The sequence below is a fragment of the Pempheris klunzingeri genome, chromosome 21 (assembly GCF_042242105.1).
Source record: "Pempheris klunzingeri isolate RE-2024b chromosome 21, fPemKlu1.hap1, whole genome shotgun sequence".
In the NCBI taxonomy this organism is placed as follows: Eukaryota; Metazoa; Chordata; class Actinopteri; order Acropomatiformes; family Pempheridae; genus Pempheris; species Pempheris klunzingeri.
In genome coordinates, this window is record NC_092032.1 from 17671829 (window position 1) to 17689164 (window position 17336).

General features: G+C 41.7%; 1 protein-coding gene across 1 annotated transcript in view; it reads left to right on the forward strand.

Moving 5' to 3' along the window:
- Positions 1-17336, forward strand: part of LOC139221434 (A-type potassium channel modulatory protein DPP6-like) — a 124772-nt gene that overhangs the window by 105248 nt on the left and 2188 nt on the right. Inside the window, exons 8-22 of the mRNA XM_070853358.1 lie at positions 942-1062; positions 8366-8520; positions 8627-8724; positions 9338-9461; positions 9575-9613; positions 9948-10055; positions 10196-10287; positions 11195-11242; positions 11369-11487; positions 13251-13322; positions 15289-15396; positions 15519-15588; positions 16035-16229; positions 16749-16803; positions 16970-17069. Of these exons, the coding sequence (XP_070709459.1) occupies positions 942-1062; positions 8366-8520; positions 8627-8724; positions 9338-9461; positions 9575-9613; positions 9948-10055; positions 10196-10287; positions 11195-11242; positions 11369-11487; positions 13251-13322; positions 15289-15396; positions 15519-15588; positions 16035-16229; positions 16749-16803; positions 16970-17069 (1504 nt within the window). The remainder of the gene's footprint in view (positions 1-941; positions 1063-8365; positions 8521-8626; positions 8725-9337; positions 9462-9574; positions 9614-9947; positions 10056-10195; positions 10288-11194; positions 11243-11368; positions 11488-13250; positions 13323-15288; positions 15397-15518; positions 15589-16034; positions 16230-16748; positions 16804-16969; positions 17070-17336) is intronic.

A 17336-nucleotide genomic window follows, 5' to 3' on the forward strand; every position in this document is an offset into this window, starting at 1 on the left:
GAAAAATACTGCAAAATGGTAAATTACTTAAGTTAATGTGGTAGTGTAGTGGGTTCTTTGTAGTGTTGACCTTTTTACACTGTAGAAAGAAGTACAGTATCAACATGCAGCCATTGTAGAGAGCTAGGCCTATATTATTGGATTTCCTGCTGTACATCATTTAGACTTCACGGAGTGAATATTTTTTGGAGAATCATTCACAAACTGATACCATGATACCAGCTCGAGGCCAAGAGATTCCATAATCTTTGAGATACTGAGCGAACCCTTTTCAGTAATAGCCTGAGATTGATTTCAGCATGGCATTACGGCTGTAACATTTTAAAATTCCAGCCCCAAGACCCACCCCGCCCACCATGTTCACCATGGGTGCTGATGATCTATTATTCTCTGTAATGAAAGAGTTGACCTTCAGTTATCTTGAAAGCCCTGCAGGCCTGTGGAGGAGAGCGTCAAAGTCAAAATTTGGTCCCAAGGTTTGCCTTCTTATCAGAAATTTGGCAGACTCCTTTTTCCTCTTTGTACCTTTTGTGATAGACTTTTCTTCCCCTTGAATAAAAGGTGCTCTTGCCAACATGGGCACTGATCTCTTGTGTGTGACAACTGAAAAAGCTCCATGCTAATGTGTGTTTTGACCCGCGGGCTGATCTTCGCCGTGATAGCGTGACTTCTGCCTTACCCAGGTCTCCCACCTGTCGGTATAAATACCACACTGTCCTCAGCCTTCTTCTTGTGTGTGTTGGTATTAATAATGATGTAACAACTTATTAGCTATTAGTAGATGGGGGAGGTCAGCTGCAGATCAACAACTGTCCAAACAGCTGGAAGGGATTCAGTGTCTTGCCCAAGGACACTTCAGCAGGACAGGAGCTGCTTGAAAAAAAGCTTTGCCAAAATGTGACACACTACAAATGCATTTCCTCTCTCTCTGGCTCTTGTAGATCTTCATTTTTGAGAGCAACATCTACTATCGATCTACAGTGGAGAGCCGCTCCCTTCGTCTGGTATCTACTGGCAAGGAGGGCGTCATCTTCAATGGGCTCAGTGATTGGCTGTATGAAGGTAAGGGAGAAAAAGTGTTGCTGTTAAAGGAATATTTGATTTACGGTGAATTAAACTTGCTTGCTTTCTTCTAGAGAGTGGGATGAGAAGATGAAACGCTATTTTCACATCTGTCTGTTGAGCACAAAGCCAGGAGATATTTATTCACAAGAGCATTTTACTCACTTACTAACCAGCTGCTTCATACGTAACAGGCAGATATGAAAGTGGAATCAATCGTTTCATCTAATTTTTGACAAGAAAACAAAAAAGTGCGATTTCCCAAAATGTTGAAGTATTCCTTTAATCAGGAGTGCCCTAATCTCAACCCCTCAAAGAGGTCCTTATCGTGAGACATAACATAACATGATTCACAAGATAGGACAGAGAGACATATTTACACTACACAAAACTGTAATTTTTATCATTTTTTAAAGTTTTTTTTTTTGTTTCTTGTAAAAATAAAAACCTGGATACTGTCCCCTCATTAGGTCTCTCTTGGTGGACTATTCACCAGTCATTGGCATATGCAGCATGTGGTGAGAGGTTTTTAGAAGACAATGCTTAATTTTAAAGGGCAAAGAGGTTCACAGCCATCAACATGATGAACAATATTTTCTCCAACCGCCCCCCCATTCATCTTTCCCCTCTATCCCATCGCTCCAAGTTGAACTCTCTGCAGTTACACATGTATTAGTGACTAATGACATCAGACAGTGTGACTCCCCAGCGTCTGCAGATACATTAGTATTTTTGGCATGTAGCACTTGATTTCCTGCAGGTAAATTAAAAATGGAAAGTCAATCAATTTGCCTCTGCTTTACACAAACCCCAGAAAATGAATGAATGTTCTACATCGGCTCATTGGCATTAATTCACCGCTGGTGTGTGTTGTACACACTGATACAGATGTCATGCAGCTCTCCAAGCATCAACGCCACCAATCAAAGAATTCACCTGTGAGCCTCGCAGTAAAACCGGGACTGGTGCTGTGTTAGCATTCAACTAATGAATTTATATCCGCTGCGCTGGGTGCACTCTCCGCTCCAGTGGAACAGTGTTTTAATAACAGAGCGGGAAGGAGATGGGGAGCGGCGAGCACATAGATATAGAGATAGTAAAGATGGAGACAGACTATGATACACAACACACTGTTAATCCTCGAGTAACACCATAAAACAATACGTATGTGTTTGATAATGTAAATGGCTGCAACCCAGGAGGCCTGTGAGGATGTAGACTCTGTGACGCAGAGGTTATCTGAGGTCGCTGGTACACCAGGACAAGAGCTGTGTGGCTGCTTCGTCTTCAGCGCTGGTCTGTTTTTATTTAATGTTATCAACCCACAGCTCTTCTTATCTCTCATTAGCCGGGCTGACATTGGAAACCACGTCCATCCGTCAAGAGCAATATCCATTCTCAGCCATTTAAACATTAATCAGAGCGTTATTGCAGTGTCTGACCCCCCTGCCTCATATTTATGCGCTGCTGAAGGCCTGGTAATTTACACTCATCATTTATTGACCATATAAATCTTTCACTGAGAGATAAAAAACACAATCAGCTTCACAATGTTGAGATAAAAGTGAATTGTGGGACAACAGAATTGCTTTTTCTTCATTCCTGAATATCACTTTCCAGATGTAGTAGCTAGTGTGATGTGATGGCATGTAGAGGCTCTCTTCTAGTTTCACAACAGAAATATATCTTTCACTATGTTTCACTGTATAGAATATTTGGTGCTTATCTTTGCTGCTGTATTTGTAAGCCTCTTGTGAAATATTCAATTATTGAATCATATTAATTGGACAAAGATATCAGACATCATTTTAAGTTAAGATCACGAACAACATATGGTGTAAAATAATGTGATATATCTTGGGATAATTAACTCAAATCCAAAGATAACAGGCTTAAACTAATTATTAGTAATCATGCTTTCTTCAGATGGTTGGGTACACCAGTAGTGTAATGAAAGAGCCGTGCTCTTAATCCTACCTACACGAAGGCTGTACTCTTACTGTCCTTAGGAGGGCTGTTTATTCTACTCTATGGTCACTTTGGAGGCTGTAGTTTGTCGTACTGGTGAATTGTTTTGTATCGTCACATTAACAGGTGTCCCTGTTATATTGTTCGCTCCATTTTATAATAATGACACTTGACTGAATGCCAATTCTTTTATCAAAAGATTCTACAAATCACAATGTAAGGCAAACAGATTCAGGATATACGATATGATACACTATATGGCCAAACATCTGTGGTCTTAATTTCCAATTAAGGGAAATATCAGTGCTCCGTTAAATGATATTTCCAGTGTCAACGTGATAGTGACCTTGTGCTAAAAGCCAGGTGCATAACATGTATGTTTTTTTGGGCCTGCACAGAGTCCTGACCTCAACCCTGCACAGTACTTTACCAATGAATTGGAACACCGACGTGAGCCAGGCCTTATCGCTTAGCATCAGTGCCCAAACCTGCTAATGCTCTTGTGGCTGAGTGTAAAGCAAATCCCTACAGGAAGGTTCCTAAATCTTGTAGAAGGCTTTCCGAAAGAGTGGGTGCTGTTATAAGCAGCATGTTAATGCCCATGATTTCAGAATTTCAGAATCATACATGGGTGTGATATTCACGTGTCCACAACATTTTACCGAAATACAATACACAGAGCTGATGATGATGTTGATGGCGAATGATGATGATGATGATTGATTTGGTTTTTTATCTGCTTTTATTTCTTTATTTTTGGTAATACACTAAAAGTCCTTTTCATTCCTATTAATGATAAATCGCTTTTGAAAAAGCTCTATAAGCCTGTAAATAGATTTGGCGACAGCCCAGCAGTGATGCCAGCATCTGCATGCGAGCTTAGAAGCCGCGCCAGGTTGTGTAATGTTTACATTCATCAGTGAGACTGCAAGGCAGAAGATTTTCCATGCTAATGACTCAGACTCTGCTCTGGCCAAGGTCAAGCTGAGGCTCACACTGCCGCCGGGGAGAAATGAGGTCTTAAGCTCTGGCTGTCGCCGTTCGGCAGATTTGATGCTGAGGGGGAAAAGGTTGGCAAATAATCTCCCAGGCTTGAATATCCTCTGGCTTGAATTGCTGTTTTAATCCATGAATGTGTGTGTGTGTGTGTGTGTGTTTACCGTGCGTGCAGGAGAGACGGAAAGGAGAAGGAAATTAAAATTAAAGAGACACAGCCAAGAACCCTGTTGGCTGTGTGTAATAGTCCAAAACGCCTCAGGAGAGTCTCAAGTGTTCTGTCATCTGTCGGCTGTCTGACTGTTGAGGCTGTACTGATACTGACACATCCTGCAGTGTGACGCAGCCCAAGGAAACAACCGTTTATTGGGCTCTGGTGTGCCGAGATAAAAAGCCGGCGTTGCTTTGATTTGAGTCATGTTTGCCCCATAGATGTTTGGCTTGATGACTGTTTGCATCGAGAGGCCTCGTTCACAGGGTTGTGTCTGTTTATCGTGCTGTTTGTGGCTGAGCCTGCGGGGCACAGAGTAACCACATAATCAACACTTGTGCATTCGAAAAGGGAAAGATTAATAAAAGGAGTAAAATGTGTTGATTTTAGTTCGGTGTGAATACCAGCAGAAACTGATGTGAGACACACAGTTGCAAATAGTTTTGTTTTTTGGGGTATTCAAGCTGAATTGCTTGTATTGTCACACAGAAAGTCAAGTTTGGGAAAGTTAGTATCTGATTTCAGTCTCAGACAGAAAAAACAACGATTTTTTGCTAGATTTGGTATCTTTTTTTTTTTGCTATCATCATTGTAGGATGCTAATTTGGAGTTATTGGTGAATAAAAGCGTCAAACAAGACTTGAGACATTACATAACAAGTGATGTGTGTAAAGTGCAGTGTTAAAGAGGCACTCCACAAATTTAGTAGTGCACTCTCATAAAGTTTGACGGCTCACAAGAGACAGATTCAAAGAGTCGTGAAAATCGAACACAGAAGCAGATGTTTCCTGACTTTTATGGTCTATTATGGGTTAAGCATCTAAAACGCTTGATCCTACATTTCCCATAATGCAAGTCAGTAAAGTCTTTCATGAGACTCTTCCACTGGCTCTCAAAAGCCCTGTCCTTTTAAACCTCACATCCACAGTTTATAACACAACATTTCTGTGAAACGTTTGGTCTCAAACGCAACCTGAATATAACATCATGGAGATGTTTGTTTTTATAAACTTTTAAATTTCTCTCCAGTCACAGAAAACCTTATACAGTTATTTCTAAGCACTGAGTAGGACTCCTTAGCAAGAGACTGAAATGTGTAAAAAAATCTTCTACTTTCATGAATGTTTGTCTGTGGTATCATTGTGGGGTAAATGTATACACGGGGGGGGGGGGTTCTTTGCTCCTCTTCTGTTCTCTTCTTCTAACAGCATCTTTTTCAAAACGGTAGCTGAGGCGCTGAAGATGCTCAGCAAAATCTCACCTCGCTCTGCCACGTGCTTTTCTATTCTTGCTAAATTATCACTTGCACTGTCACCTCAGTCTGCGCAGTGATGACTGTGTAGTATTTATAGTAACAGCTGTTTTACCGCCATGTTTTTTTTAGCACTTTGGGTGGAAAACAAGAATGTCATGTCATGTCACCAACCTGCTTGTCAGGAGGAGGGCGTCTCTGCTGTTAGAGTTAAACTTAAACTAATGACCAATCATCTCAGATTCCAGCCATGCCATAATATAAATATATATAAATAATACAATGGTGCAGAATCACTTAGCAGGCCATAATAAATCTAGGGCAGCTTTTCTAGGGTTTAGTTTTGTCTTGTGCAATCGGTAGAGGTGACTCTAGAGAATTGATTGTTAAGGTGGACTATAAAACATAAAACACAACATATAAAACATTGAATTAGTGGCCTAAAAAAGACACTAAAAGCTGAGAAGAAAAGCTGCATTTCTTTCTGTGCTGGTTTCAGCATGTGCCATTGCTGCCCTCTGTTGGAAACATGCAGCCATTTTTGATTCAGGGACAATCAACTTGTTCACTTTGTCATTAGAGTTATTAGATTTAGTATTCCCGCTACGAGCAAGAAAGAACTAAACGCCACCTGCAACATCTGATTTTCTTGTCTTTCTCTCATTTGTTCACCGTGCACTTATTAGTTTCCCATTGGCCACTTGGTTTATGGCATCTAATGCATTATTAATGTCCTTTACTAAGTGCAAAGTGAATAATGTAGCGTGCACAGCAGGATGGAGAACCTGGAGAGAGTAGATGAGCCCCCAGAAGCCGACTTTGGTCATCATCGCAGCGAGGTGGCAGAAGAAAGAGACACAATCTCATTACTTACAAGAGAAAACGAGAGTTGGCTCATCAGAAGTGCTTCACTCATTGCTCCCTCACTTTCTTTTTTCATGCACATATCAGTCTGCTTCTAGAAACTACTTTCTCCTCGACTAGCCAAGGTGACTGGCCGTCCCCAGCTGAGCAGATCCTACAGTCCGGCGGTTCCACTCCACGTGGAAAGCTTTTAAAGCTGCCGCTGGTGAAGTCAGCAGGCAGTAACGGAACCGGCCATGCAGGAAATCATTTTTATTATTATTATTCTTTTATTCTTCATCATTTGCAAATGCAGCATAACGCTGTGTTGTTCTGTTCATTATCAGACCGTGAGATCCAATCATTCCCCACTGAGCTGTGCCAGCAGGGTGCAGGTGGACACACCAGGCAGGGAGGCAGGGAGATCAAAGACTAAATGCTACTATTAGGCATATTACTTCTTGTCTGTGGCATAGAGATGTCTGATGTTAAAAAGTTTAGCAGTGCCCAGCAGTGGAAAGAAACTACAGGCGCAGAACTGCATTGGAAAACAAATGTACATAAGTGTCTGTACTGAGGGTGTTTGTCAAATGATGCTGCATATCAAGTAATTCCACCAAGCGTGCACAGTTAATGAAAATGCTAATTGGTAGTTGATGTCTGTTAATTCCCCAAAGCCAGCACCCAGTCCCACAGATAAACAGCATTAATGAAATTTTAATTGCAAAAGTTGATTTAAATGTAGCTAGTGGCACACTGCAACAATAGGTCGAACTGTTTCAATGCCATCTGCGTCGTCGCCACAGACTTAATAATGAAGCAGAATTGACACTGCCATGCTTTATGCTGTCAAAAAGTTCCCTCAGTGAGCTTTTATTTGCATAATTTCTTAATAACTTGCTGTGTGTCGACAGAGGAGTGTGTGTGTGTGTGTGTGTGTGTGTGTGTAGTAACAGTGATGAAAGACCAAGACTGCTTTTGTCAGCTATTATGGTCCCTCTGACTGTTGAACAAGAGTATGTGTGATTGCTACATAATTTTAAATACACACCTGCACACAGAGGGTCTCAAGGGAACCCTCCGGTCCACAAGTCTGAAATGAGTTTCTTGCTGAAAATGGTACACACACACACACACACATGTACACACACACGTACACACACACGTACACACACACGTAACGGCAACCCAAAAACTAAAGTTATCATGGTGAAGTACACCATGTAGTTGTACCTGAAGAGAAATTGCTATCTGGTTCATTTCTAGGAAATGTAGCTGAGTTCTATTTTGGTCAATAGGCTGTGCTGAGATTAAAAGCTGTTGTGATTTATGACCACAACTTTTGGTACTTTGTGTGTTTTTGTGTGTAAGTTTACGAGGGGGATACAGAGCGAGTGGGAGAGTCCAAATATAGCAAATAGGGCAGGCAAGACTTAGTAAACTGTACTGCTGACGGGGCAGAGGGGAACTTTTGGTTGTGAATTTGGAACTTTTAAGTGGAGAATTGTGTCTCTATTAATTTGCCGTTTTGATTGAATGGTGTGTGATGAACCTGTTCTTCTGGTACTTGGTACTGTGGTTTTGACACTTTGTAATGCACAAGGTGCTTATTTTTGACTGTCGAAAAACTGCTCAACTTAAGATCCACAAATCCAGAGCAACAGCCAATAGGAGAAGACATTCATGTATGAACAATTGAATGAGTGTCTGTGAGGCGTAATCAGTGCAACACAAATAGTACTACTAATGATGCATTCTGCATTTTGAAATACATTCCTTCCAAAGCACCTGTTCATTTTAACCCTGACAAGTAACAGCAGAATGATGCTGTTGGCCTGCAGCCATTTAATCACTTAAATCAATCCGAGCTTTATTTATATAGCATATTTCAGACATAGGGCAACACAATATGCATCGCTGTGTGCTACAATACATAAAGTAACACTATAATTAACTTGTCTTCCTGCTGTGTGAGTTTGCATTCACTGTTTTGATTGATTGATTGATTGATCATTTTCTTCTCAATCTTCCAGAGGAGATTTTCCAGTCCCATATTGCCCATTGGTGGTCTCCAGATGGTGCCAGATTAGCATACGCCACCATCAATGACACGCTGGTGCCCAGGATGGAGCTGCCCATGTTCACGGGCACACCATATCCAATAGGCAAAGAGTACCACTACCCTAAGGTGCACAGTCTCATCCTCGAGACGAGTTCGATAACAGATAACTTTAGATTTTGCCTGAAGTGTTGTTACATCATTTTAATGTTCTCCTCTTTCCTCGCCCTGCTAGGCTGGTGAGGAGAACCCAGTCATCACTCTGTATGTTGTGAACCTTAACGGACCTCCGCACACCATTGAGATGAGGAGACCTGATGATCCCAGGATAGGGTGAGACGCCCAAACTGTCAGCCAATCAATCTCTCTGCTCAGTCAAACGATGCACGTTTTACACCTCCTGCATTCATTCCATAAATTTACATATTTTGTTCCTATTCATATATTCTCTCGTGTGTGTAATCACCCTACATGCATTCATTTTCTGGTCCCATGTAGGTTTGCATGTTTCTTAGATATTACGTTCTTTTAATTTCCTTTGCATCAGCACGTATTGCCCCTGTCATTGTGCATATCCTGCAAAGATTCTGTAAATTCTCCAGTGATACATTTGTACTTAACAAAGTCCCATGTTTAGTTCCATTAAGTTTAATGCCCCCCATTTGCTCTGCTCATATTTATAACCATTTTTTATTCCTCCCTCGCTGTGGCTCATTATATGCAGCTCTAACATCTCAATTTCTCTGCAAGAGATCATTAATGTTTCATCCCTTTTTAAAATTCTATCGCACTCTACAATTAGTAAATGGAAACATTTTGGCACTTATTTTTCGTTATTTGTGTCTTGGTGATTGGTCATCTTCTCACTGACGATGCTGATTCAAAGTCCACGCAATGTAAACACAGCTAATTGTTATTTAATTATTTCTTTCTCGGTGTTTGCCAGTGAGTACTATGTGACAATGGTGAAATGGGCCACCACCACCAAACTGGCCATCAACTGGCTGAACAGAGCCCAGAACATCTCTATACTCACGTTATGCGAGGCCACGACGGGAGTCTGCACAAAGGTACGCCTAAATGTGTGTGTGTGTGTGTGTGTGTCCTATCTGTTCTGCATGTATCAAAGACACTCCGGCCTGTTTACATACACAAACTGAAACCTGTCGACCTTTTTGTGCAGAAACACGAGGATGAAAGCGAAGGATGGCTGCACAGACAGGTGAGAACATTAACACCCATGATAAGTTGGATTTGGAGTTGTTGATTAAGGTGAAACTGAGCTCAGATTTTGCTTATATTGGTGGTTGTTTCCTTCATGATGGTCATGAAATCAAAGTCAGTTTTTACGCTGCTTAATCCTCCAGTTTATGGCTCAGTGTTGCACAGAAATTAGATTAAACTTTGACAATCTTACAGGGTTTTGTTTTGTTGTCTTCAGGAAATTGTGCTGGTGGGACGTTTTTGTGTAACTATTGCGTTTGCCAGCCCTTGTATAAAGTGTTCTGAGGTGGTTTATTTGTAAAATATTTGAATGACCTCCTCTGTGTCTTAAGAATGAGAAGCCTCTGTTTTCCAAAGATGGGCTGAAGCTGTTCTTCACCCGCGCCATTCCTCAAGGAGGAAGGGGCAAGTTCTTCCACATCTCCATGTCCATCTCCCAGGTAACAGCTGGTTTTTCAGGTTTTTTCAGCTTTACTGTAGCTCACTGTAGCTATGCACGTTTTAGGCAATAAAATCAGGACTTCTTACCATCATATGATAAAGTCACCACATTTTCTTACCTCTCTGTTTATCTCCAAAGCCTAACACCAGTACAGACACACTTCAGTCCATCACGTCTGGAGACTGGGATGTCACCCAAGTGCTGGCCTATAACGAGGACAGCCAATTGATGTGAGTGCCAACAAAACCCAAACCAACCAGCATCGCCACCCCACTCACAGCAATGTATCACAACAGTGTACCACAATTCTGTGGTAGGTTTATGTGTTACACATTCTGTTTTCATATAAGAGAGAGACAATGGGTTGAATGTTTCAGCACCATGGACAGAGACAGACGCCACATTCAGTGGCAGGGTCTCTCTGTCTCCCTGTGTTTAAATGTTTCAGCACCACAGACAGAGCACAGTGCAGCAGATTGTTGTTATTGTCGAGCTGCGTATTGGTCTGGGGCTATGACTAGTTTATGGCACTGATGCTACATTTTGAGACAGCAGCTATAGTTATTGTGGCGAGCCTCGTGTGATTCTGCCAGCTCGTACAGTTCCACACAATAAACCGCTCTAAATGTGCTCGGTTTAAAAGCATCTCCGTTGCACCCATGAGGGATGTGACTCATCCCCATCACTCCCAGATCATTTCACACCCACATTCTGAGCCACAAAGTAACTGGGATCTGACTAACAGGATCTCACATATGCACACCTGCATTCACGCAAACATACGACCGTATATAGAAACACGGTTTCTCATTGTTCCCACTGTTTAAGTGACTTCAAAAAACTCTTTCACCCAAAAACCTCTTCCCCATGGGGGTGTGATTTGGCCTACTTCGGTTCTAAAAGGATTCATCCCGCACCCCACCCCCCATCATTCATTTATGAAGCATCTATTCTAGTGAGTAGTTGGGGCACTGCCTGCTTTTATCTGCTCCCCGAGCTGAGTGGTGAACACAGCTCTGCTAAACTCACAAAAAGACTAAACAAACCAGCGTGATTTGTTGTGGCACTTATGAATTACTGTAACTGTTATTGCTTGGCCCAAACCATCTGCCGTAACAGCCTTCTTTCTCTTTGTAGATACTTCCTGAGCACTGAAGATGGTCCGAAGCGAAGACATTTGTACAGGTTATTGCTGTTTTATCCGTTTCATGTTATCTCTATCAGCAGTTGTCGTTTTGGAAGAAAATAGGCTTATGTTTTAGTCATCTGGGGTAAAAGTCTCCAGGGAGTTGACGGTCTTCTTTTCCATAGCGCGGACACCTTTGGTTCATTCAACCGTCGCTGCCTGACGTGCGCCCTGTCCAACAGCTGTGGCTACGTCAGCGGCTCCTTCAGCCACAACATGAGCTACTTCCTACTCAACTGTCAAGGTAGCTAACAAAGTTTCTTTGACTCATGTCTGTGTGAAACTTATCGACATTATGTAGACACACACCTCTCTTTTAACGATGAGACTATAAAGTGTGCGAGAGGCCAGAGAGGACGCGCCTGCTGCTGCGGCGCTGTTCAGAAGGGTCAGCTAAGTTAGCTGCAGCAAGCAGTTAAATATACGACTCCGAGGGGTGTGGTGATCAGTCTTTATCCCCTCAGTCAGTTAAATTACTCAAACCTTTTTATAAACCAGGATAAAAATGGTCCAGTTTGGCTTATTCAAGGCGGAAACCCGTATTAGCCGACCAGTTAGACATGCACAGAAGTTTCTGGAGTAATTTTGGAGCACTCAATAGTAACAGAACTGATAATATTATAGTATTACAGTATATTCTAATATTTCTGGATTGTAATTATTGACGCATTGATGCAGTATTTTAACGCTGTAGTTATTTGAATGGGTGCTAATTTATAACAGTGCATCAATGCATGATATGTTATAAGCTGATGATAAGTTGTTTTATCTAGTTTTGAAAAACAATTAGTAACTACAGCATTGCAGTGCAACAAAGAGCACATTTCCCCCTGACGTGTAGTACAGAAGTATAAGGTATCATACAATGGAAATACTCAAGTCAAGTCCTGTGGTGCTTGTTTTGTCTGCACTTGCTGGTGGAGACACTTTAACAATCAAAAAAGTGACATTGTGCTTAAAATAGACCCGTTCTAGGTGTCTATTTCTCAGTTTTTACTGAAAGAATAAGAACTCCCATCTTGCTGTTCCTTTCCTTCCAATTTTATCCACATATGCCGTGCTGGGCGTGACAATAATAAAAGAACAGCCAAAGCACTTTTCAAGATCAAAAAAGATCACAATGTCATAGCGCCGTCTTCAAGCTGCTGCATAAATACAGTCCCAAAGAGTCAAAAATTTCATGTCTCTGTTTCTATTTCAGCCTGACTTGTAGCTTAGTACCTTAAATATTTAATCGCTGATCCAACACTTGTGTGACAGGCACCTCTGAACCTTATTAAGTGATCATCACTGAACTCGGATCAAACAGGGAATGACCATAATGCTTATCAAAGCCTCTCTGCTGACCCCAGAAATCACTGATGGTAAATAGTCCTGCACCTCATACATTAGTTATCCACGTCTCCCCTAACAGCCTGCCCAGAAGAATTTATGCGATAAGACTATGATATCATTACCATGAGATGAGAGAGTGGGAGGAAGAAAAGAGGGGAAGGAGGAAGGGGGAGAGGGAGGAAGTGAGCGACTGGTGTACTTTCCACCATGCACAACCACGCTGTTCCTGTACCGTGTTCCCAATTTGCTAAGTGCGCCAATCACTTCATCTGCTGTCCCTTCTCCCTCCAATTTGAGGTTTAAGGGCTTTAGCGTGAGGGACTTAGCCTCTGTTTGTGGCCTAGATATGGAAAAGCTATTTCAGTGATTGCATTACATAAATCGAATAAGCAGAGAACTGCCTCTTTGTCTGACAGACTAAAGATCTGGGATGTGTCTCTCTTTGGTTTTTACTTTTTTTTCCCCTTTTGCTGTCACTGGAGGAGACTTTGATGTCATCGTGCATTTGATGATGAACACAGACTTTGCTCTTACCGCTGACAACAACTGAAGGCAGCGTTGTACCTGAACGTGTCCCATTTACCTTTGAAATAAAAACAATGTCTAGTAAAACAGAGCCTCCACATTTCATAGTAAAAGTGCACAGCTGAGATAGTCTGATTTTCTCTTCAGGACGGGACATCCCATTTGTGGCCGTTTACAAGACACAGAGAGACGGGGAAAGCGAGACGCAAGACCGAGAGAGTGAGTATCCCGACCAGCTGAATCAGAGATTTGCATTTACAAGCCTCTGAATTATGTTAAAGACAATTACGAGTGACCTTGTAGGCAGTGGCATAATAGCTACATTGAAAATGACCTTGTCGCAGGGGGACAGACATGTTTCTGTTGGCGTGCAGAATGACCACCTGTGCACTGAGTCACTGTTTGTCTACAAGCCAAGTCCTGCATGATGGCAGTAATCACTTTACTCCTCACAATGGATGTCCTCATTAAATTATGACCGGCCCAACGGCAATATCAGCACACTGTAATTTGATTTCCACTGTGTGCTTGTGTGCCAGTCAGTGCCATCTTTAACCAATATGACGTGCCTGCCCTGACTATAATAAAGGCAGTCTGTAAATTCTGCAACGAAATGTTATTAACGTAGATTATTTGATGTATTCAACGGTTTAAAAGTGTAATTCTATTCTCCAAATTTTCACGTAACTAACTGTTTTTAAATAGCTTTTCTGTGATGACAGATCTAATGTCCCCCTGAAATAAACATGTCCGGCGTTCCTACAGTATGCAAAGCGTTGCCATAGCGATGCAATCAGGATGCCATAATTATTAATACAGCTAACACTCCACAGCTGCAGTAGCCACTGAGAGTCTCTACTTGAGCAAAATGCTAACGCCAGGATGCTAACGGGTTCACAATGCTAGCGCTGTACTTAGAAATGAACTTAAGTATTAAACAAATTTTCATTTCATCCAAATTTTCAACCATCAAATGGTTGTTGAGATGTTTCAGTCTGGACCAAAGTGGTGGACAAACCAACCAACTCACAGAGCCACACTGCTAATGTGACCATTAAAAAGGATTTGTTCTATATCTATACGCTTTGTTTTCATTGCTAATAGAATATGAAGCCACGATAAGTGAAATAACATAGTTTGTGCTTTGTATGCGACTAAGACTGCACACTGAGCAATGACAGAGTCAAAGTCATATCAGAATTAGTCTAAGCGTGCATACAGGAACACGCCGATTGTTCTCTCCAGTCAGTAATCCATACAAAGCTGCTCTTCTTCTTCTTCGTCTTCCTTTCAGAAGGTATAATTGAAGTTTTGTACCATCAGCCTGGCAGGTTTTATCAGAGTTTGTCAGTGCGGGCAGGCCTGGCAGCTGTCTGTGGATTTCCCTCATGGATGCTGCCTTTTGACCGTTTACACAAACCAATCCCAACAAACAATGTTTGCTACATCCCCCCTGACTGCAGCAGTCATGGCAACCAAGGGCGATAAGCTAGTGTTGCACAATGCCGCTGAAGCTGTTGAATAAGCACAGCTGGTTCTTTTTTCAGGACAACCTCTTGAGATATGAAGTTTGCCTTAAGCGAATCCAGGTCAGGAGTTTCAGCTGCAGTCACATCTGTTTTTTCTTGTCTGCATTTTGTTTGAGTCCATGCAGAAAGTTTTGGAGGATATTGTGGTCCTCAAACATGAATAATTTATTTTATCGCACCAGGATAACCCACTAACCGCTGCAATTGCTACCAGGTCATCATGGGTATATATGCATATATAAATATATACATATGAAAAAGAAGCCATACTCACATTACTAAAATCAAACTGAATCTAATGATCACATCCATGTTAATAAGGTTAATAAGACCATGTCAAAAGTAAACTACTGTCATTTAAATAGTTTATTTTAACAGTAGATTTACACAATAGAAGCAGCTTTGTGATATTAAAACTGTTGTGACCTGGTAAAGTAATATAGCATCCGCTTCACATGGAACTAAAACCAGCAGATTGAGTTTTAGTTTTATGACGAGAAGAGTTGTGTCTTTATTTTGCTGTATGTTGTAACGTGACTTGGACTAACTGTGTATGTTTAAAAGGAAAGCTTTGGCCACGCTCCTGTCTAAACATTAATTCAGTTCACTTTGTAGACTGCAATCTCATTGGTTAATCAATCATGTGCTGTCCACAGGTATTGCAGAAGTCTATAAGCTGGAGAGCAATGAGAACCTGAGGATGACCCTGGACTCCATGCAGATGCCCACAGTGGAGTACAAGGACATTAACATGGATGACTACAGTATGCATTGTTTCATTTGAATTATTCTACAAGCTTGAAAAGGTTAAAGTATTCATTGTTTGATCGATGAATAAGTTATTTGTTGTGCACTGACAGTATTGTTGTGTCCGTCTGCACTGCAGCGTTGTCGATGCAGATCCTCAAACCTGCCGGCTTCATGGAAACGGCCCACTATCCGCTGCTTCTGCTTGTGTATGTATGAGCGCGTCTTTTCCTCACTCTACCCAAAGAAAGCGTCTGTGTCCGTTAGCAGCGGAGGCTCATGTCCGCACTTCAGTTCGAGCTATACAAGGACATGGCTGCCCTCATCAGAGGAGATTTCCTGGACAGAGTTTTAATCAGGCTTATTAATCTAGAGACATGCTGCTTTGTCCTCTACTCTCGCTGGATAATAATTACATTGTGAATGAGGAAACTTAATGCCCACCCTGCTCTTTCATTAGAATTTCTTTTCTTTAGGCTTTTAACCGTCTTTCCTTCTGCAGCTTAAATCAGAGCTTTTCAGAATTTGGCTGCAGATCCTACATTTGCATTTTGATATATAAAGATATAAAAACCATTACATTTCGTAGTCTTGATTGCACTGACCTGGTTGCCTGTGTGTGTGTGTGTGTGTGCGCGTGTGTGTGTTCGTGCAGCGATGGGACACCTGGTGGCCAGATGGTGTCGGAGCGCTTTCACATGGACTGGGCCACGGTGCTGGTGAGCAGCTTTGGTGCCATCGTGGTGCGCTGTGACGGGCGAGGCAGCGGCTTCCAGGGCACCAACCTGCTGCACCGGGTCCAGAAGAAGCTTGGTGTGTTCGAGGAACAGGATCAGAAGAGTGCACTCAAGTAAGTCATATCTTCATCTTCATCATCTTCATGTCACCATCTCACCACACCTTTTCTAAGAGATGATTCCTTTCTCTTGATATTTTCAGCATTTAGAGGCAGAGTTTTATCAGTCAACCAAATTGCAAATATTATGTGTACCTTTGTATTTGAGGACAGCAGGATTAAAGTACATTTACATCTGTCTGAAGCAAGTGGATTAAACCTTTAAAGTCCTACTTTCAGAATACATATAGTTAGTCTGGGAGAATGATGGATCTAATGACAGTGGAAGTGGTGAAAGGGCACCACAGTAAAACAATAATATTGCAGTGGCATCTGTTTTGTTTTTTAACTCTGTTGAAGCTATACGCTATAATTTAGTATAATTTAGTTATATTGTGTAATTCCACAGGTGCTAAAAACATCCTGTATGTATTGGCAACAACTGCGAGGGTATAAAAGTCTACATACAAAGGCTACACAAAAGTCAAAACAGAAATGTTCTTCCTAACTGGAATCAATGTTTATCTTTTGCAGTATTATTTTGAAAGAGCCCTACATTGACAAAACCAGAGTTGGAGCTTTTGGAAAGGTAAGAAAAGTCTCAGTGAGCTGAAAGAATCACACACGTCTTTGTTAACACCGAGGCTGGACTATTATATTCTTCTTGGAGAGTCGGTTTGAGCACCTACCAGGTTACAGTTTTAAAAAAGTTTGTTTGAATACGATAACATACATTTTGTGTTGTTGTACCTCAGGTGTTTGGAGGCTATGTGACCAGCCTGTTGGTCAGCGGCGAGGAATCCCCGGTAAAGTGTGGCGCCGTCCTCTCACCCATCACCGACTTTGAATTATACGGTAAGATGAGCTTGTTTTTCCTCAGGTATCCCACATGCAAAAAACTACAGTCTCTGCTGTATCTAGTAAACACAAACACAGTATCTCTGCATAATCAGTCACGCTCAGGCAGCGTTTGTCAGAAGGAAAAAAGAAAGACAGGGATTACATGTAGCACCTTTAGCCCTGCAGCTGGCAGTCATTCCAGTGACTATTTTATACATGTATGTGCTCTGAGAAAACAGCAATGAGCTTGTTCACCTTATCCGTTTGATGGTGCAGATCCAG